General features: G+C 46.6%; 1 protein-coding gene across 1 annotated transcript in view; it reads left to right on the forward strand.

The window, feature by feature from the left end:
* Positions 1-15,411, forward strand: part of LOC109887325 (angiopoietin-2) — a 97,255-nt gene that overhangs the window by 26,285 nt on the left and 55,559 nt on the right. Inside the window, exon 2 of the mRNA XM_031795009.1 lies at positions 8,072-8,227. Coding sequence (XP_031650869.1) covers positions 8,072-8,227 — 156 coding nt within the window. The remainder of the gene's footprint in view (positions 1-8,071; positions 8,228-15,411) is intronic.

Raw genomic sequence — 15,411 nt, forward strand, 5'->3', positions numbered from 1 at the left:
CTCCCTGTCTGGTCTGTATAGAGTCTCTGAATACCTCCCTGTCTGGTCTGTATGCGCCTCTGAATACCTCCCTGTCTGGTCTGTATAGAGCCAATAAATACTTTCCTGTCTGGTCTGTATAGAGCCTCTAAATACCTCCCTGTCTGGTCTGTATAGAGTCTCTGAATCCTCCCTGTCTGGTCTGTATAGAGTCTCTGAATACCTCCATGTCTGGTCTGTATAGCGCCTCTGAATACCTCCCTGTCTGGTCTCTATAGAGTCTCTGAATACCTACCTGTCTGGTCTGTATAGAGCCTCTGAATACCTCCCTGTCTGGTCTGTATAGAGCCTCTGAATACCTCCCTGTCTGGTCTATATAGAGTCTCTGAATACCTGAATACCAACCTGTCTGGTCTGTATAGAGCCTCTGAATACCTCACTGTCTGGTCTGTATAGAGCCTCTGAATACCTCGCTGTCTGTATAGAGTTTGTGAATACCTGGATACCTCCCTGTCTGGTCTGTATAAAGCCTCTGAATACCTCTCTGTCTGGTCTGTATAGAGCCTCTGAATACCTTGCTGTCTGGTATGTATAGAGCCTCTGAATACCTCCCTGTCTGGTCTGTATAGAGCCTCTGAATACCTCCCTGTCTGGTCTATATAGAGTCTCTGAATACTTCCCTGTCTGGTCTGTATAGAGTCTCTGAATACCTGAATACCTCCCTGTCTGGTCTGTATAGAGACTCTGAATACCTCCCTGTCTGGTCTGTATATAGCCTCTGAATACCAGACCCTGTCTGGTCTGTATAGAGTCTCTGAATACCTCCCTGTCTGGTCTGTATAGAGCCTATAAATACTTTCCTGTCTGGTCTGTATAGAGCCTCTAAATACCTCCCTGTCTGGTCTGTATAGAGCCTCTGAATACCTCCCTGTTTGGTCTGTATAGAGCCTCTGAATACCTCCCTGTCTGGTCTATATAGAGTCTCTGAATACCTCCCTGTCTGGTCTGTATAGAGTCTCTGAATACCTGAATACCTCCCTGTCTGGTCTGTATAGAGTCTCTGAATACCTCCCTGTCTGGTCTGTATGCGCCTCTGAATACCTCCCTGTCTGGTCTGTATAGAGCCAATAAATACTTTCCTGTCTGGTCTGTATAGAGCCTCTAAATACCTCCCTGTCTGGTCTGTATAGAGTCTCTGAATCCTCCCTGTCTGGTCTGTATAGAGTCTCTGAATACCTCCATGTCTGGTCTGTATAGCGCCTCTGAATACCTCCCTGTCTGGTCTCTATAGAGTCTCTGAATACCTACCTGTCTGGTCTGTATAGAGCCTCTGAATACCTCCCTGTCTGGTCTGTATAGAGCCTCTGAATACCTCCCTGTCTGGTCTATATAGAGTCTCTGAATACCTGAATACCAACCTGTCTGGTCTGTATAGAGCCTCTGAATACCTCCCTGTCTGGTCTGTATAGAGCCTCTAAATACCTCCCTGTCTGGTCTGTATAGAGCCTCTGAATACCTCCCTGTCTGGTCTGTATAGAGCCTCTGAATACCTGCCTGTCTGGTCTATATAGAGTCTCTGAATACCTGAATACCAACCTGTCTGGTCTGTATAGAGCCTCTGAATACCTCCCTGTCTGGTCTGTATAGAGCCTCTAAATACCTCCCTGTCTGGTCTGTATAGAGTCTCTGAATACCTCCCTGTCTGGTCTGTATAGAGCCTCTGAATACCTCCCTGTCTGGTCTGTATAGAGCCTCTGAATACCTCCCTGTCTGGTCTGTATAGAGCCTCTGAATACCTCCCTGTCTGGTCTGTATATAGTATCTGAAAACCTCCCTGTCTGGTCTGTATAGAGCCTCTGAATACCTCCCTGTCTGGTCTGTATAGAGCCTCTGAATACCTCCCTGTCTGCCTGTATAGAGTCTCTGAATACCTCCCTGTCTGGTCTGTATAGAGTCTCTGACTGCCTGAATACCTCCCTGTCTGGTCTGTATAGAGTCTCTGAATACCTCCCTGCCTGGTCTGTATAGAGCCTCTGAATACCTCCCTGTCTGGTCTGTATAGAGTCTCTGAATACCTCCCTGTCTGGTCTGTATAGAGTCTCTGAATACCTGAATAACTCCCTGTCTGGTCTGTATATAGCCTCTGAATACCTCACTGTCTGGTCTGTATAGAGCCTCTGAATACCTCCCTGTCTGGTCTGTATAGAGTCTGTGAATACCTGAATACCTCCCTGTCTGGTCTGTATAGAGCCTCTGAATACCTCCCTGTCTGGTCTGTATAGAGCCTCTGAATACCTCCCTGTCTGGTCTGTATATAGTATCTGAATACCTCCCTGTCTGGTCTCTATATAGTCTCTGAATACCTGAATACCTCCCTGTCTGGTCTGTATAGAGCCTCTGAATACCTCCCTGTCTGGTCTGTATAGAGCCTCTGAATACCTCCCTGTCTGCCTGTATAGAGTCTCTGAATACCTCCCTGTCTGGTCTGTATAGAGTCTCTGACTACCTGAATACCTCCCTGTCTGGTCTGTATAGAGTCTCTGAATACCTCCCTGCCTGGTCTGTATAGAGCCTCTGAATACCTCCCTGTCTGGTCTGTATAGAGTCTCTGAATACCTCCCTGTCTGGTCTGTATAGAGTCTCTGAATACCTGAATAACTCCCTGTCTGGTCTGTATATAGCCTCTGAATACCTCACTGTCTGGTCTGTATAGACCCTCTGAATACCTCCCTGTCTGGTCTGTATAGAGCCTCTGAATACCTCGCTGTCTGTATAGAGTTTGTGAATACCTGGATACCTCCCTGTCTGGTCTGTATATAGCCTCTGAATACCTCTCTGTCTGGTCTGTATAGAGCCTCTGAATACCTTGCTGTCTGGTATGTATAGAGCCTCTGAATACCTCCCTGTCTGGTCTATATAGAGTCTCTGAATACTTCCCTGTCTGGTCTGTATAGAGTCTCTGAATACCTGAATACCTCCCTGTCTGGTCTGTATAGAGTCTCTGAATACCTCCATGTCTGGTCTGTATAGCGCCTCTGAATACCTCCCTGTCTGTTCTCTATAGAGTCTCTGAATACCTCCCTGTCTGGTCTGTATAGAGCCTCTGAATACCTCCCTGTCTGGTCTGTATAGAGCCTCTGAATACCTCCCTGTCTGGTCTATATAGAGTCTCTGAATACCTGAATACCAACCTGTCTGGTCTGTATAGAGCCTCTGAATACCTCCCTGTCTGGTCTGTATAGAGCCTCTGAATACCTCCCTGTCTGGTCTGTATAGAGCCTCTGAATTCCTCCCTGTCTGGTCTGTATAGAGCCTCTGAATACCTCCCTGTCTGGTCTGTATAGAGTATCTGAATACCTTCCTGTCTGGTCTGTATATAGTGTCTGAATACCTGAATACCTCCCTGTCTGGTCTGTATAGAGCCTCTGAATACCTCCCTGTCTGGTCTGTATAGGGCCTCTGAATACCTCCCTGTCTGGTCTGTATAGAGCCTCTGAATACCTCCCTGTCTGCCTGTATAGAGTCTCTGAATACCTCCCTGTCTGGTCTGTATAGAGTCTCTGACTACCTGAATACCTCCCTGTCTGGTCTGTATAGAGTCTCTGAATACCTCCCTGCCTGGTCTGTATAGAGCCTCTGAATACCTCCCTGTCTGGTCTGTATAGAGCCTCTGAATACCTCCCTGTCTGGTCTGTATAGAGTCTCTGAATACCTGAATAACTTCCTGTCTTGTCTGTATATAGCCTCTGAATACCTCACTGTCTGGTCTGTATAGAGCCTCTGAATACCTCCCTGTCTGGTCTGTATAGAGTCTGTGAATACCTGAATACCTCACTGTCTGGTCTGTATAGACCCTCTGAATACCTCCCTGTCTGGTCTGTATAGAGCCTCTGAATACCTCGCTGTCTGTATAGAGTTTGTGAATACCTGGATACCTCCCTGTCTGGTCTGTATATAGCCTCTGAATACCTCTCTGTCTGGTCTGTATAGAGCCTCTGAATACCTTGCTGTCTGGTATGTATAGAGCCTCTGAATACCTCCCTGTCTGGTCTGTATAGAGCCTCTGAATACCTCCCTGTCTGGTCTATATAGAGTCTCTGAATACTTCCCTGTCTGGTCTGTATAGAGTCTCTGAATACCTGAATACCTCCCTGTCTGGTCTGTATAGAGTCTCTGAATACCTCCATGTCTGGTCTGTATAGCGCCTCTGAATACCTCCCTGTCTGTTCTCTATAGAGTCTCTGAATACCTCCCTGTCTGGTCTATATAGAGTCTCTGAATACCTGAATACCAACCTGTCTGGTCTGTATAGAGTCTCTGAATACCTCCCTGTCTGGTCTGTATAGAGCCTCTGAATACCTCCCTGTCTGGTCTGTATAGAGCCTCTGAATACCTCCCTGTCTGGTCTGTATAGAGCCTCTGAATACCTCCCTGTCTGGTCTGTATATAGTATCTGAATACCTCCCTGTCTGGTCTGTATATAGTCTCTGAATACCTGAATACCTCCCTGTCTGGTCTGTATAGAGCCTCTGAATACCTCCCTGTCTGGTCTGTATAGGGCCTCTGAATACCTCCCTGTCTGGTCTGTATAGAGCCTCTCAATACCTCCCTGTCTGCCTGTATAGAGTCTCTGAATACCTCCCTGTCTGGTCTGTATAGAGTCTCTGACTACCTGAATACCTCCCTGTCTGGTCTGTATAGAGTCTCTGAATACCTCCCTGCCTGGTCTGTATAGAGCCTCTGAATACCTCCCTGTCTGGTCTGTATAGAGTCTCTGAATACCTCCCTGTCTGGTCTGTATAGAGTCTCTGAATACCTGAATAACTTCCTGTCTGGTCTGTATATAGCCTCTGAATACCTCACTGTCTGGTCTGTATAGAGCCTCTGAATACCTCCCTGTCTGGTCTGTATAGAGCCTCTGAATACCTCCCTGTCTGGTCTGTATAGAGTCTGTGAATACCTGAATACCTCCCTGTCTGGTCTGTATAGAGCCTCTGAATACCTCCCTGTCTGGTCTGTATAGAGTCTGTGAATACCTGCATACCACCCTGTCTGGTCTGTATAGAGCCTCTGAATACCTCCCTGTCTGGTCTGTATAGAGTCTGTGAATACCTGAATACCTCCCTGTCTGGTCTGTATAGAGCCTCTGAATACCTCCCTGTCTGGTCTGTATAGAGTCTCTGAATACCTCCCTGTCTGGTCTGTACAGATATTCCCATGTCTATCAAAGTATTCCCTGTATGTCTCTCCACTGACCATATTCCTGGTTTTCCCTGTATATCTCTCTCTCCTGAACATATTCCTGTTATTCCCTCTATATCGCTCTCTCTTGACCATGTTACTGGTATTCCCTGTATTTCTCTCTCTACCGATCACATTCCTGGTCTTCCCTCCATATCGCTCTCTCTTGACCATGTTCCTGTTATTCCCTGTTCATCTCTCTCTCCAGACCATATTCCTGGTATTCCCTGTATGTCTCTCTCTCCTGACCATATTCCTGGTATTCCCTGTATGTCTCTCTCCTGACCATATTCCTGCTATTCCCTGTATCTCTATCTCTCCTGACCATATTCCTGGTATTCCCTGTATATCTTTCTCTCCTGACCATATTCCTGGTATTCCCTGTTTTTCTCTCTCTCCAGACCATATTCATGGTATTCCCCGTATCTCTCTCTCCTTACAAAATCCTGGTATTCCCTGTGTGTCTCTCTCTCCAGACCATATTCCTGGTATTCCCTGTATATCTCTCTCCTGACCATATTCCTGGTATTACCTGTATATCTCTCTCTCCTGACCATATTCATGGTATTCCCTGAATCTCTCCCTCCTTACAAAATCCTGGTATTTCCTGTGTCTCTCTCTCCAGACCATATTCCTGGTATTCCCTGTATATCTCTCTCTACTGACCGTTTTCCTGGTATTCCCTGTATGTCTCTCTCCTGACCATATTCCTGGTATTCCCTGTATATCTCTCCCTCCTGACAATATTCCTGGTATTCCCATTACATCTCTCTCTCCTGACAATATTCCTGGTATTCCCTAAATATATTTCTATCATGGCAGTATTCCTGGTATTCCCTGTGTATCTCTCTCTCCTGACCATATTCCTGGCATTCCCTGTAAATCTCTCTCTCCTGACAGTATTCCTGCTATTCCCTGTGTATCTCTCTCTCCAGACCATATTCATGGTATTCCCTGTATCTCTCTCTCCTTACAAAATCCTGGTATTCCCTGTGTGTCTCTCTCTCCAGACCATATTCCTGGTATTCCCTGTGTATCTCTCTCCTGACCATATTCCTGGTATTACCTGTATATCTCTCTCTCCTGACCATATTCATGGTATTCCCTGAATCTCTCCCTCCTTACAAAATCCTGGTATTCCCTGTGTCTTTCTCTCCAGACCATATTCCTGGTATTCCCTGTATATCTCTCTCTCCTGACCATTTTCCTGGTATTCCCTGTATGTCTCTCTCCTGACCATATTCCTGGTATTCCCTGCATATCTCTCTCTTCTAACCATTTTCCTGGTATTCCCTGTATGTCTCTCTCCTAACCATATTCCTGGTATTCCATGTATATGTCTCTCTCCTGACCATTTTCCTGGTATTCCTTGTATATCTCTGTCTCCTGACCGTATTCCCTGTATGTCTCTCTCATGACCATATTCCTGGTATTCCCTGTATATCTCTCTCTCCTTACAATATTCCTGGTATTCCCATTACATCTCTCTCCTGACAATATTCCTGGTATTCCCTGTATATATATCTCTCTCTCCTGACGATATTCCTGGTTTTCCCTGTATATCTCTCTCTCCTGACCGTATTTCCTGTATATCTCTCTCCTGACCGTATTCCTGGTATTCCCATTACATCTCTCTCTCCTGACCATATTCTTGGTATTCCCTGAATATATCTATATCATGACAGTATTCCTGGTATTCCCTGTTTATCTCTCTCTCCTGACAGTATTCCTGGTATTCCGTGTATATCTCTCTCCTGACCGTATTCCAGATATTCAATGTACATCTCTGTCTATTGACCATATTCCTGGTATTCCCTGAATATATCTCTATCATGACAGTTTTCCTGGTATTCCCTGTATATATCTCTCTCCTGACCATATTCCAGGTATTCCCTGAATATATCTCTCTCCTGACAGTATTCCTGGTATTCCGTGTATATCTCTCTCCTGACCGTATTCCAGATATTCCCTGTACATCTCTCTCTATTGACCACATTCCAGGTATTCCCTGTATATATCTCTCTCTCTCCTGATGATATTCCTGGTTTCCCCTGTATATCTCTCTCTACTGACCATATTCCCTGTACATATCTCTCTCCTGAACATTTTCCCTGTATATATCTCACTCATGACCATTTCCCTGGTATTCCCTGTATATATCTCTCTCTCTCCTGACCATATTCCTGGTATTCCCTGTAAATCTCTCTCTCCTGACAGTATTCCTGCTATTCCATGTATATCTCTCTCTCCAGACCATATTCATGGTATTCCCTGTATCTCTCTCTTCTTACAAAATCCTGGTATTCCCTGTATATCTCTCTCTCCTGACCATATTCCTGATATTCCCTGTAAATCTCTCTCTCCCGACCATATTCCTAGTATTCCCTGTACATCTCTCTCTCCTGGCCATATTCCTGGTATTCCCTGTATATCTCTCTCTCTCCTGGCTGTGTTCCAGGTTTTCCCTGTATGTCTCTCTCTCCTGACCATATTCCTGGTATTCCCTGTATGTCTCTCTCTCCTGACCATATTCCTGGTATTCCATGTATATCTCCCTCTCTCTCCTGACCATATTCCTGATATTCCCTGTATATCTCCCCCTCTCTCCTGACCATATTCCTGGTATTCCCTGTATATCTTTCTCTCTCTCAAATCAAATCAAATCAAATGTTGTTTGTCACATACACATGATTAGCAGATTTTATTCCTGGAATTCCCTGTATATCTCTCTCTCCGGACCATGTTCCTGGTATTCCCTGTATATGTCTCTCTCCTGACCATATTCCTGGTATTCCCTGTATATCTCTCTCTCTCTCTCCCGACCATGTTCCTATTACTCCCTGTATTCCAGCTGGAGAGTTCCATCCAGGAAAACCTGCGTTCTGCGATGGAGGAGATGAAGAGGAACGCTGTTCACACCCAGACGGCGGCCATGTTGGAGATCGGGACCAACCTCCTCAGCAAATCAGCTGAGCAGACCCTCAAACTGACAGATGTGGAGACCAAGGTAAGCCAATCAGATGGACCAGATCTGAACCTCTAACCTCTTCCATATGTAGATCAGCGTAGCCTAGTGATTAGAGCGTTGGACTAGTAACCGAAAGGTTGCAAGATCGAGTTCACGAGCTGACAAGATTCAAATCTATCGTTCTGCCCCTGAACAAGGCAGTTAACCCACTGTTCCTAGGCCATCATTGAAAACAAGAATTTGTTCTTAGCTGACTTGCCTAGTTAAATAAAGGTAAACTAAAACAAAGATGATGGGAACTGGACTGATGATTATTCAGAGGTCTACAACGATGGTTGGAAATAACTACAGCCCTGCAACGAAACACCTGATTCAACTTTCAATGTTGTTCCATTTGTTTTAGAGCAGACCAAGGTGTCCCAGGGGTCTCAGGTGTTTTAGATCAGACCAAGGTGTTTTAGATCAGACCAAGGTGTCCCAGGTGTTTTGGAGCTGACCAAGTTGTCTAATGTGTTTTAGATCAGACTAAGGTGTCCAAGGTGTCCCAGGTGTTTTAGATCAGCGTAGCCTAGTGGTTGAAGTGTTGGACTAGTAACCGGAAGGTTGTGAGTTCAAACCCCCGAGCTGACAAGGTACAAATCTGTCGTTCTGCCCCTGAACAGGCAGTTAACCCACTTTTCCCAGGCCGTCATTGAAAATAAGAATATGTTCTTAACTGACTTGCATAGTTAAATAAAGGTAAAAAGACCAAGGTGTTTTAGATCAGACCAAGGTGTCTCAGGTGTTTTAAAGCAGACCAAGGTGTCTCAGGTGTTTTAGAGCAGACCAAGGTGTCCCAGGTGTCTTAGATCAGACCAAGGTGTCCCAGGTGTCTCAGGTGTTTTAGAGCAGACCAAGGAGTCCCAGCTGTCCCAGGTGTTTTAGAGCAGACCAAGGTGTCCCAGGTGTCTCAGATCAGACCAAGGTGTCCCAGGTGTCTCAGGTGTTTTAGAGCAGACCAAGGTGTCTCAGAAGTTTTAGATCAGACCAAGATGTCTCAGGTGTTTTAGAGCAGACCAAGATGTCCCAGGTGTCTTAGATCAGACCAAGGTGTCTCAGGTGTTTTAGAGCAGACCAAGGTGTCCCAGGTGTCCCAGGTGTCTTAGATCAGATCAAGGTGTCCCAGGTGTTTTAGAACAGACCAAGGTGTCTCAGGTGTCTTAGATCAGACCAAGGTGTCCCAGGTGGTTTAGAGCAGACTAAGGAGTCCCAGGTATTTTAGAGCAGACTAAGGAGTCCCAGGTGTTTTAGAGCAGACCAAGGTGTCCCAGGTGTTTTAGAGCAGACCAAGGTGTCCCAGGTGTCTCAGGTGTTTTAGATCAGACCAAGTTGTCCCAGGTGTCTCAGGTGTTTTAGAGCAGCCAAGGTGTCCCAGGTGTTTTAGAGCAGACCAAGGTGTCTCAGGTGTTTTAGAGCAGACCAAGGTGTCCCAGGTGTCTCAGGTGTTTTAGAGCAGACCAAGTTGTCCCAGGTGTTTTAGAGCAGACCAAGGTGTCTCAGGTGTTTTAGAGCAGACCAAGGTGTCTCAGGTGTTTTAGAGCAGACCAAGGTGTCCCAGATGTTTTAGATCAGACCAAGGTGTCTCAGGTGTTTTAGAGCAGACCGAGTTGTCCCAGGTGTCTCCGGGGTTTTAGAGCAGACCAAGGTGTCTCAGGTGTTTTAGAGCAGACCAAGTTGTCCCAGGTGTCTCAGGTGTTTTAGAGCAGACCAAGTTGTCCCAGGTGTCTCAGGTGTTTTAGAGCAGACCAAGGTGTCCCAGGTGTTTTAGAGCAGACCAAGGTGTCCCAGATGTTTTAGAGCAGACTAAGGTGTCTCAGGTGTTTTAGAGCAGACCAAGGTGTCCCAGATGTTTTAGAGCAGACCAAGGTATCTCAGTTGTTTTAGAGCAGACCGAGTTGTCCCAGGTGTCTCAGGAGATTTAGATCAGACCAAGGTGTCTCAGGTGTTTTAGATCAGACCAAGGTGTCTCAGGTGTCTCGGGTGTTTTAGAGCAGACCAAGGTGTCCCAGGTGTTTTAGATCAGACCAAGATGTCTCAGGTGTTTTAGAGCAGACCAAGGTGTCCCAGGTGTTTTACAGCAGACCAAGGTGTCCCAGATGTTTTAGAGCAGACTAAGGTGTCTCAGATGTTTTAGAGCAGACCAAGGTGTCCCAGATGTTTTAGATCAGACTAAGGTGTCTCAGATGTTTTAGAGCAGACCAAGGTGTCCCAGATGTTTTAGAGCAGACCAAGGTGTCTCAGGTGCTTTAGAGCAGACCAAGTTGTCCCAGGTGTCTCAGGAGATTTAGATCAGACCAAGGTGTCCCAGGTGTCTTAGGTGTTTTAGAGCAGACCAAGGTGTCACAGATGTTTTAGAGCAGACCAAGGTGTCTCAGGTGTTTTAGAGCAGACCAAGGTGTCCCAGATGTTTTAGAGCAGACCAAGGTGTCCCAGATGTTTTAGAGCAGACCAAGGTGTCCCAGATGTTTTAGAGCAGACCAAGGTGTCTCAGGTGTTTTAGAGCAGACCAAGTTGTCCCAGGTGTCTCAGGTGTTTTAGAGCAGACCAAGGTGTCTCAGGTGTTTTAGAGCAGACCAAGGTGTCCCAGATGTTTTAGAGCAGACCAAGGTGTCCCAGATGTTTTAGAGCAGACCAAGGTGTCTCAGGTGTTTTAGAGCAGACCAAGTTGTCCCAGGTGTCTCAGGTGTTTTAGAGCAGACCAAGGTGTCTCAGGTGTTTTAGAGCAGACCAAGGTGTCTCAGGTGTTTTAGAGCAGACCAAGGTGTCCCAGATGTTTTAGATCAGACCAAGGTGTCTCAGGTGTTTTAGAGCAGACCGAGTTGTCCCAGGTGTCTCCGGTGTTTTAGAGCAGACCAAGGTGTCTCAGGTGTTTTAGAGCAGACCAAGTTGTCCCAGGTGTCTCAGGTGTTTTAGAGCAGACCAAGTTGTCCCAGGTGTCTCAGGTGTTTTAGAGCAGACCAAGGTGTCCCAGGTGTTTTAGAGCAGACCAAGGTGTCCCAGATGTTTTAGAGCAGACTAAGGTGTCTCAGATGTTTTAGAGCAGACCAAGGTGTCCCAGATGTTTTAGATCAGACTAAGGTGTCTCAGATGTTTTAGGGCAGACCAAGGTGTCTCAGGTGTTTTAGAGCAGACCAAGGTGTCCCAGATGTTTTAGAGCAGACCAAGGTGTCTCAGTTGTTTTAGAGCAGACCGAGTTGTCCCAGGTGTCTCAGGAGATTTAGATCAGACCAAGGTGTCTCAGGTGTTTTAGATCAGACCAAGGTGTCTCAGGTGTCTCAGGTGTTTTAGAGCAGACCAAGGTGTCCCAGGTGTTTTAGATCAGACCAAGATGTCTCAGGTGTTTTAGAGCAGACCAAGGTGTCCCAGGTGTTTTACAGCAGACCAAGGTGTCCCAGATGTTTTAGAGCAGACCAAGGTGTCTCAGATGTTTTAGAGCAGACCAAGGTGTCCCAGATGTTTTAGATCAGACTAAGGTGTCTCAGATGTTTTAGAGCAGACCAAGGTGTCCCAGATGTTTTAGATCAGACCAACGTGTCTCAGGTGTTTTAGAGCAGACCAAGGTGTCCCAGATGTTTTAGATCAGACCAAGGTGTCTCAGGTGTTTTAGAGCAGACCGAGTTGTCCCAGGTGTCTCCGGTGTTTTAGAGCAGACCAAGGTGTCTCAGGTGTTTTAGAGCAGACCAAGTTGTCCCAGCTGTCTCAGGTGTTTTAGAGCAGACCAAGTTGTCCCAGGTGTCTCAGGTGTTTTAGAGCAGACCAAGGTGTCCCAGGTGTTTTAGAGCAGACCAAGGTGTCCCAGATGTTTTAGAGCAGACTAAGGTGTCTCAGGTGTTTTAGAGCAGACCAAGGTGTCCCAGATGTTTTAGAGCAGACCAAGGTGTCTCAGTTGTTTTAGAGCAGACCGAGTTGTCCCAGGTGTCTCAGGAGATCTAGATCAGACCAAGGTGTCTCAGGTGTTTTAGATCAGACCAAGGTGTCTCAGGTGTCTCAGGTGTTTTAGAGCAGACCAAGGTGTCCCAGGTGTTTTAGATCAGACCAAGATGTCTCAGGTGTTTTAGAGCAGACCAAGGTGTCCCAGGTGTTTTACAGCAGACCAAGGTGTCCCAGATGTTTTAGAGCAGACTAAGGTGTCTCAGTTGTTTTAGAGCAGACCAAGGTGTCCCAGATGTTTTAGATCAGACTAAGGTGTCTCAGATGTTTTAGAGCAGACCAAGGTGTCCCAGATGTTTTAGAGCAGACCAAGGTGTCTCAGGTGTTTTAGAGCAGACCAAGTTGTCCCAGGTGTCTCAGGAGATTTAGATCAGACCAAGGTGTCCCAGGTGTCTCAGGTGTTTTAGAGCAGACCAAGGTGTCCCAGATGTTTTAGAGCAGACCAAGGTGTCTCAGGTGTTTTAGAGCAGACCAAGGTGTCCCAGATGTTTTAGAGCAGACTAAGGTATCTCAGGTGTTTTAGAGCAGACCAAGGTGTCTCAGGTGTTTTAGAGCAGACCAAGGTGTCCCAGATGTTTTAGAGCAGACCAAGGTGTCCCAGATGTTTTAGAGCAGACCAAGGTGTCTCAGGTGTTTTAGAGCAGACCAAGTTGTCCCAGGTGTCTCAGGTGTTTTAGAGCAGACCAAGGTGTCTCAGGTGTTTTAGAGCAGACCAAGGTGTCCCAGATGTTTTAGAGCAGACCAAGGTGTCCCAGATGTTTTAGAGCAGACCAAGGTGTCTCAGGTGTTTTAGAGCAGACCAAGTTGTCCCAGGTGTCTCAGGTGTTTTAGAGCAGACCAAGGTGTCTCAGGTGTTTTAGAGCAGACCAAGGTGTCTCAGGTGTTTTAGAGCAGACCAAGGTGTCCCAGATGTTTTAGATCAGACCAAGGTGTCTCAGGTGTTTTAGAGCAGACCGAGTTGTCCCAGGTGTCTCCGGTGTTTTAGAGCAGACCAAGGTGTCTCAGGTGTTTTAGAGCAGACCAAGTTGTCCCAGGTGTCTCAGGTGTTTTAGAGCAGACCAAGTTGTCCCAGGTGTCTCAGGTGTTTTAGAGCAGACCAAGGTGTCCCAGATGTTTTAGAGCAGACTAAGGTGTCTCAGGTGTTTTAGAGCAGACCAAGGTGTCCCAGATGTTTTAGAGCAGACCAAGGTGTCTCAGTTGTTTTAGAGCAGACCGAGTTGTCCCAGGTGTCTCAGGAGATCTAGATCAGACCAAGGTGTCTCAGGTGTTTTAGATCAGACCAAGGTGTCTCAGGTGTCTCAGGTGTTTTAGAGCAGACCAAGGTGTCCCAGGTGTTTTAGATCAGACCAAGATGTCTCAGGTGTTTTAGAGCAGACCAAGTTGTCCCAGGTGTCTCAGGTGTTTTAGAGCAGACCAAGGTGTCTCAGGTGTTTTAGAGCAGACCAAGGTGTCTCAGGTGTTTTAGAGCAGACCAAGGTGTCCCAGATGTTTTAGATCAGACCAACGTGTCTCAGGTGTTTTAGAGCAGACCAAGTTGTCCCAGGTGTCTCAGGTGTTTTAGAGCAGACCAAGGTGTCTCAGGTGTTTTAGAGCAGACCAAGGTGTCCCAGATGTTTTAGAGCAGACCAAGGTGTCCCAGATGTTTTAGAGCAGACCAAGTTGTCCCAGGTGTCTCAGGTGTTTTAGAGCAGACCAAGGTGTCTCAGGTGTTTTAGAGCAGACCAAGGTGTCTCAGGTGTTTTAGAGCAGACCAAGGTGTCCCAGATGTTTTAGATCAGACCAAGGTGTCTCAGGTGTTTTAGAGCAGACCGAGTTGTCCCAGGTGTCTCCGGTGTTTTAGAGCAGACCAAGGTGTCTCAGGTGTTTTAGAGCAGACCAAGTTGTCCCAGGTGTCTCAGGTGTTTTAGAGCAGACCAAGTTGTCCCAGGTGTCTCAGGTGTTTTAGAGCAGACCAAGGTGTCCCAGGTGTTTTAGAGCAGACCAAGGTGTCCCAGATATTTTAGAGCAGACTAAGGTGTCTCAGATGTTTTAGAGCAGACCAAGGTGTCCCAGATGTTTTAGATCAGACTAAGGTGTCTCAGATGTTTTAGAGCAGACCAAGGTGTCTCAGGTGTTTTAGAGCAGACCAGGGTGTCACAGATGTTTTAGAGCAGACCAAGGTGTCTCAGTTGTTTTAGAGCAGACCGAGTTGTCCCAGGTGTCTCAGGAGATTTAGATCAGACCAAGGTGTCTCAGGTGTTTTAGATCAGACCAAGGTGTCCCAGATGTTTTAGATCAGACTAAGGTGTCTCAGATGTTTTAGAGCAGACCAAGGTGTCTCAGGTGTTTTAGAGCAGACCAAGGTGTCCCAGATGTTTTAGAGCAGACCAAGGTGTCTCAGGTGTTTTAGAGCAGACCAAGTTGTCCCAGGTGTCTCAGGAGATTTAGATCAGACCAAGGTGTCTCAGGTGTTTTAGAGCAGACCAAGTTGTCCCAGGTGTCTCAGGAGATTTAGATCAGACCAAGGTGTCTCAGGTGTTTTAGATCAGACCAAGGTGTCCCAGATGTTTTAGATCAGACTAAGGTGTCTCAGATGTTTTAGAGCAGACCAAGGTGTCTCAGGTGTTTTAGAGCAGACCAAGGTGTCCCAGATGTTTTAGAGCAGACCAAGGTGTCTCAGGTGTTTTAGAGCAGACCAAGTTGTCCCAGGTGTCTCAGGAGATTTAGATCAGACCAAGGTGTCTCAGGTGTTTTAGAGCAGACCAAGTTGTCCCAGGTGTCTCAGGTGTTTTAGAGCAGACCAAGGTGTCCCAGATGTTTTAGATCAGACTAAGGTGTCTCAGATGTTTTAGAGCAGACCAAGGTGTCTCAGGTGTTTTAGAGCAGACCAAGGTGTCCCAGATGTTTTAGAGCAGACCAAGGTGTCTCAGGTGTTTTAGAGCAGACCAAGTTGTCCCAGGTGTCTCAGGAGATTTAGATCAGACCAAGGTGTCTCAGGTGTTTTAGAGCAGACCAAGTTGTCCCAGGTGTCTCAGGTGTTTTAGAGCAGACCAAGGTGTCCCAGATGTTTTAGAGCAGACCAAGGTGTCTCAGGTGTTTTAGAGCAGACCAATGTGTCCCAGATTTTTTAGAGCAGACTAAGGTATCTCAGGTGTTTTAGAGCAGACCAAGGTGTCTCAGGTGTTTTAGAGCAGACCAAGTTGTTCCAGGTGTCTCAGGTGTTTTAGAGCAGACCAAGTTGTCCCAGGTGTCTCAGGTGTTTTAGAGCAGACCAA

The sequence above is a fragment of the Oncorhynchus kisutch genome, linkage group LG17 (assembly GCF_002021735.2).
Source record: "Oncorhynchus kisutch isolate 150728-3 linkage group LG17, Okis_V2, whole genome shotgun sequence".
Classification (NCBI taxonomy): domain Eukaryota; kingdom Metazoa; phylum Chordata; class Actinopteri; order Salmoniformes; family Salmonidae; genus Oncorhynchus; species Oncorhynchus kisutch.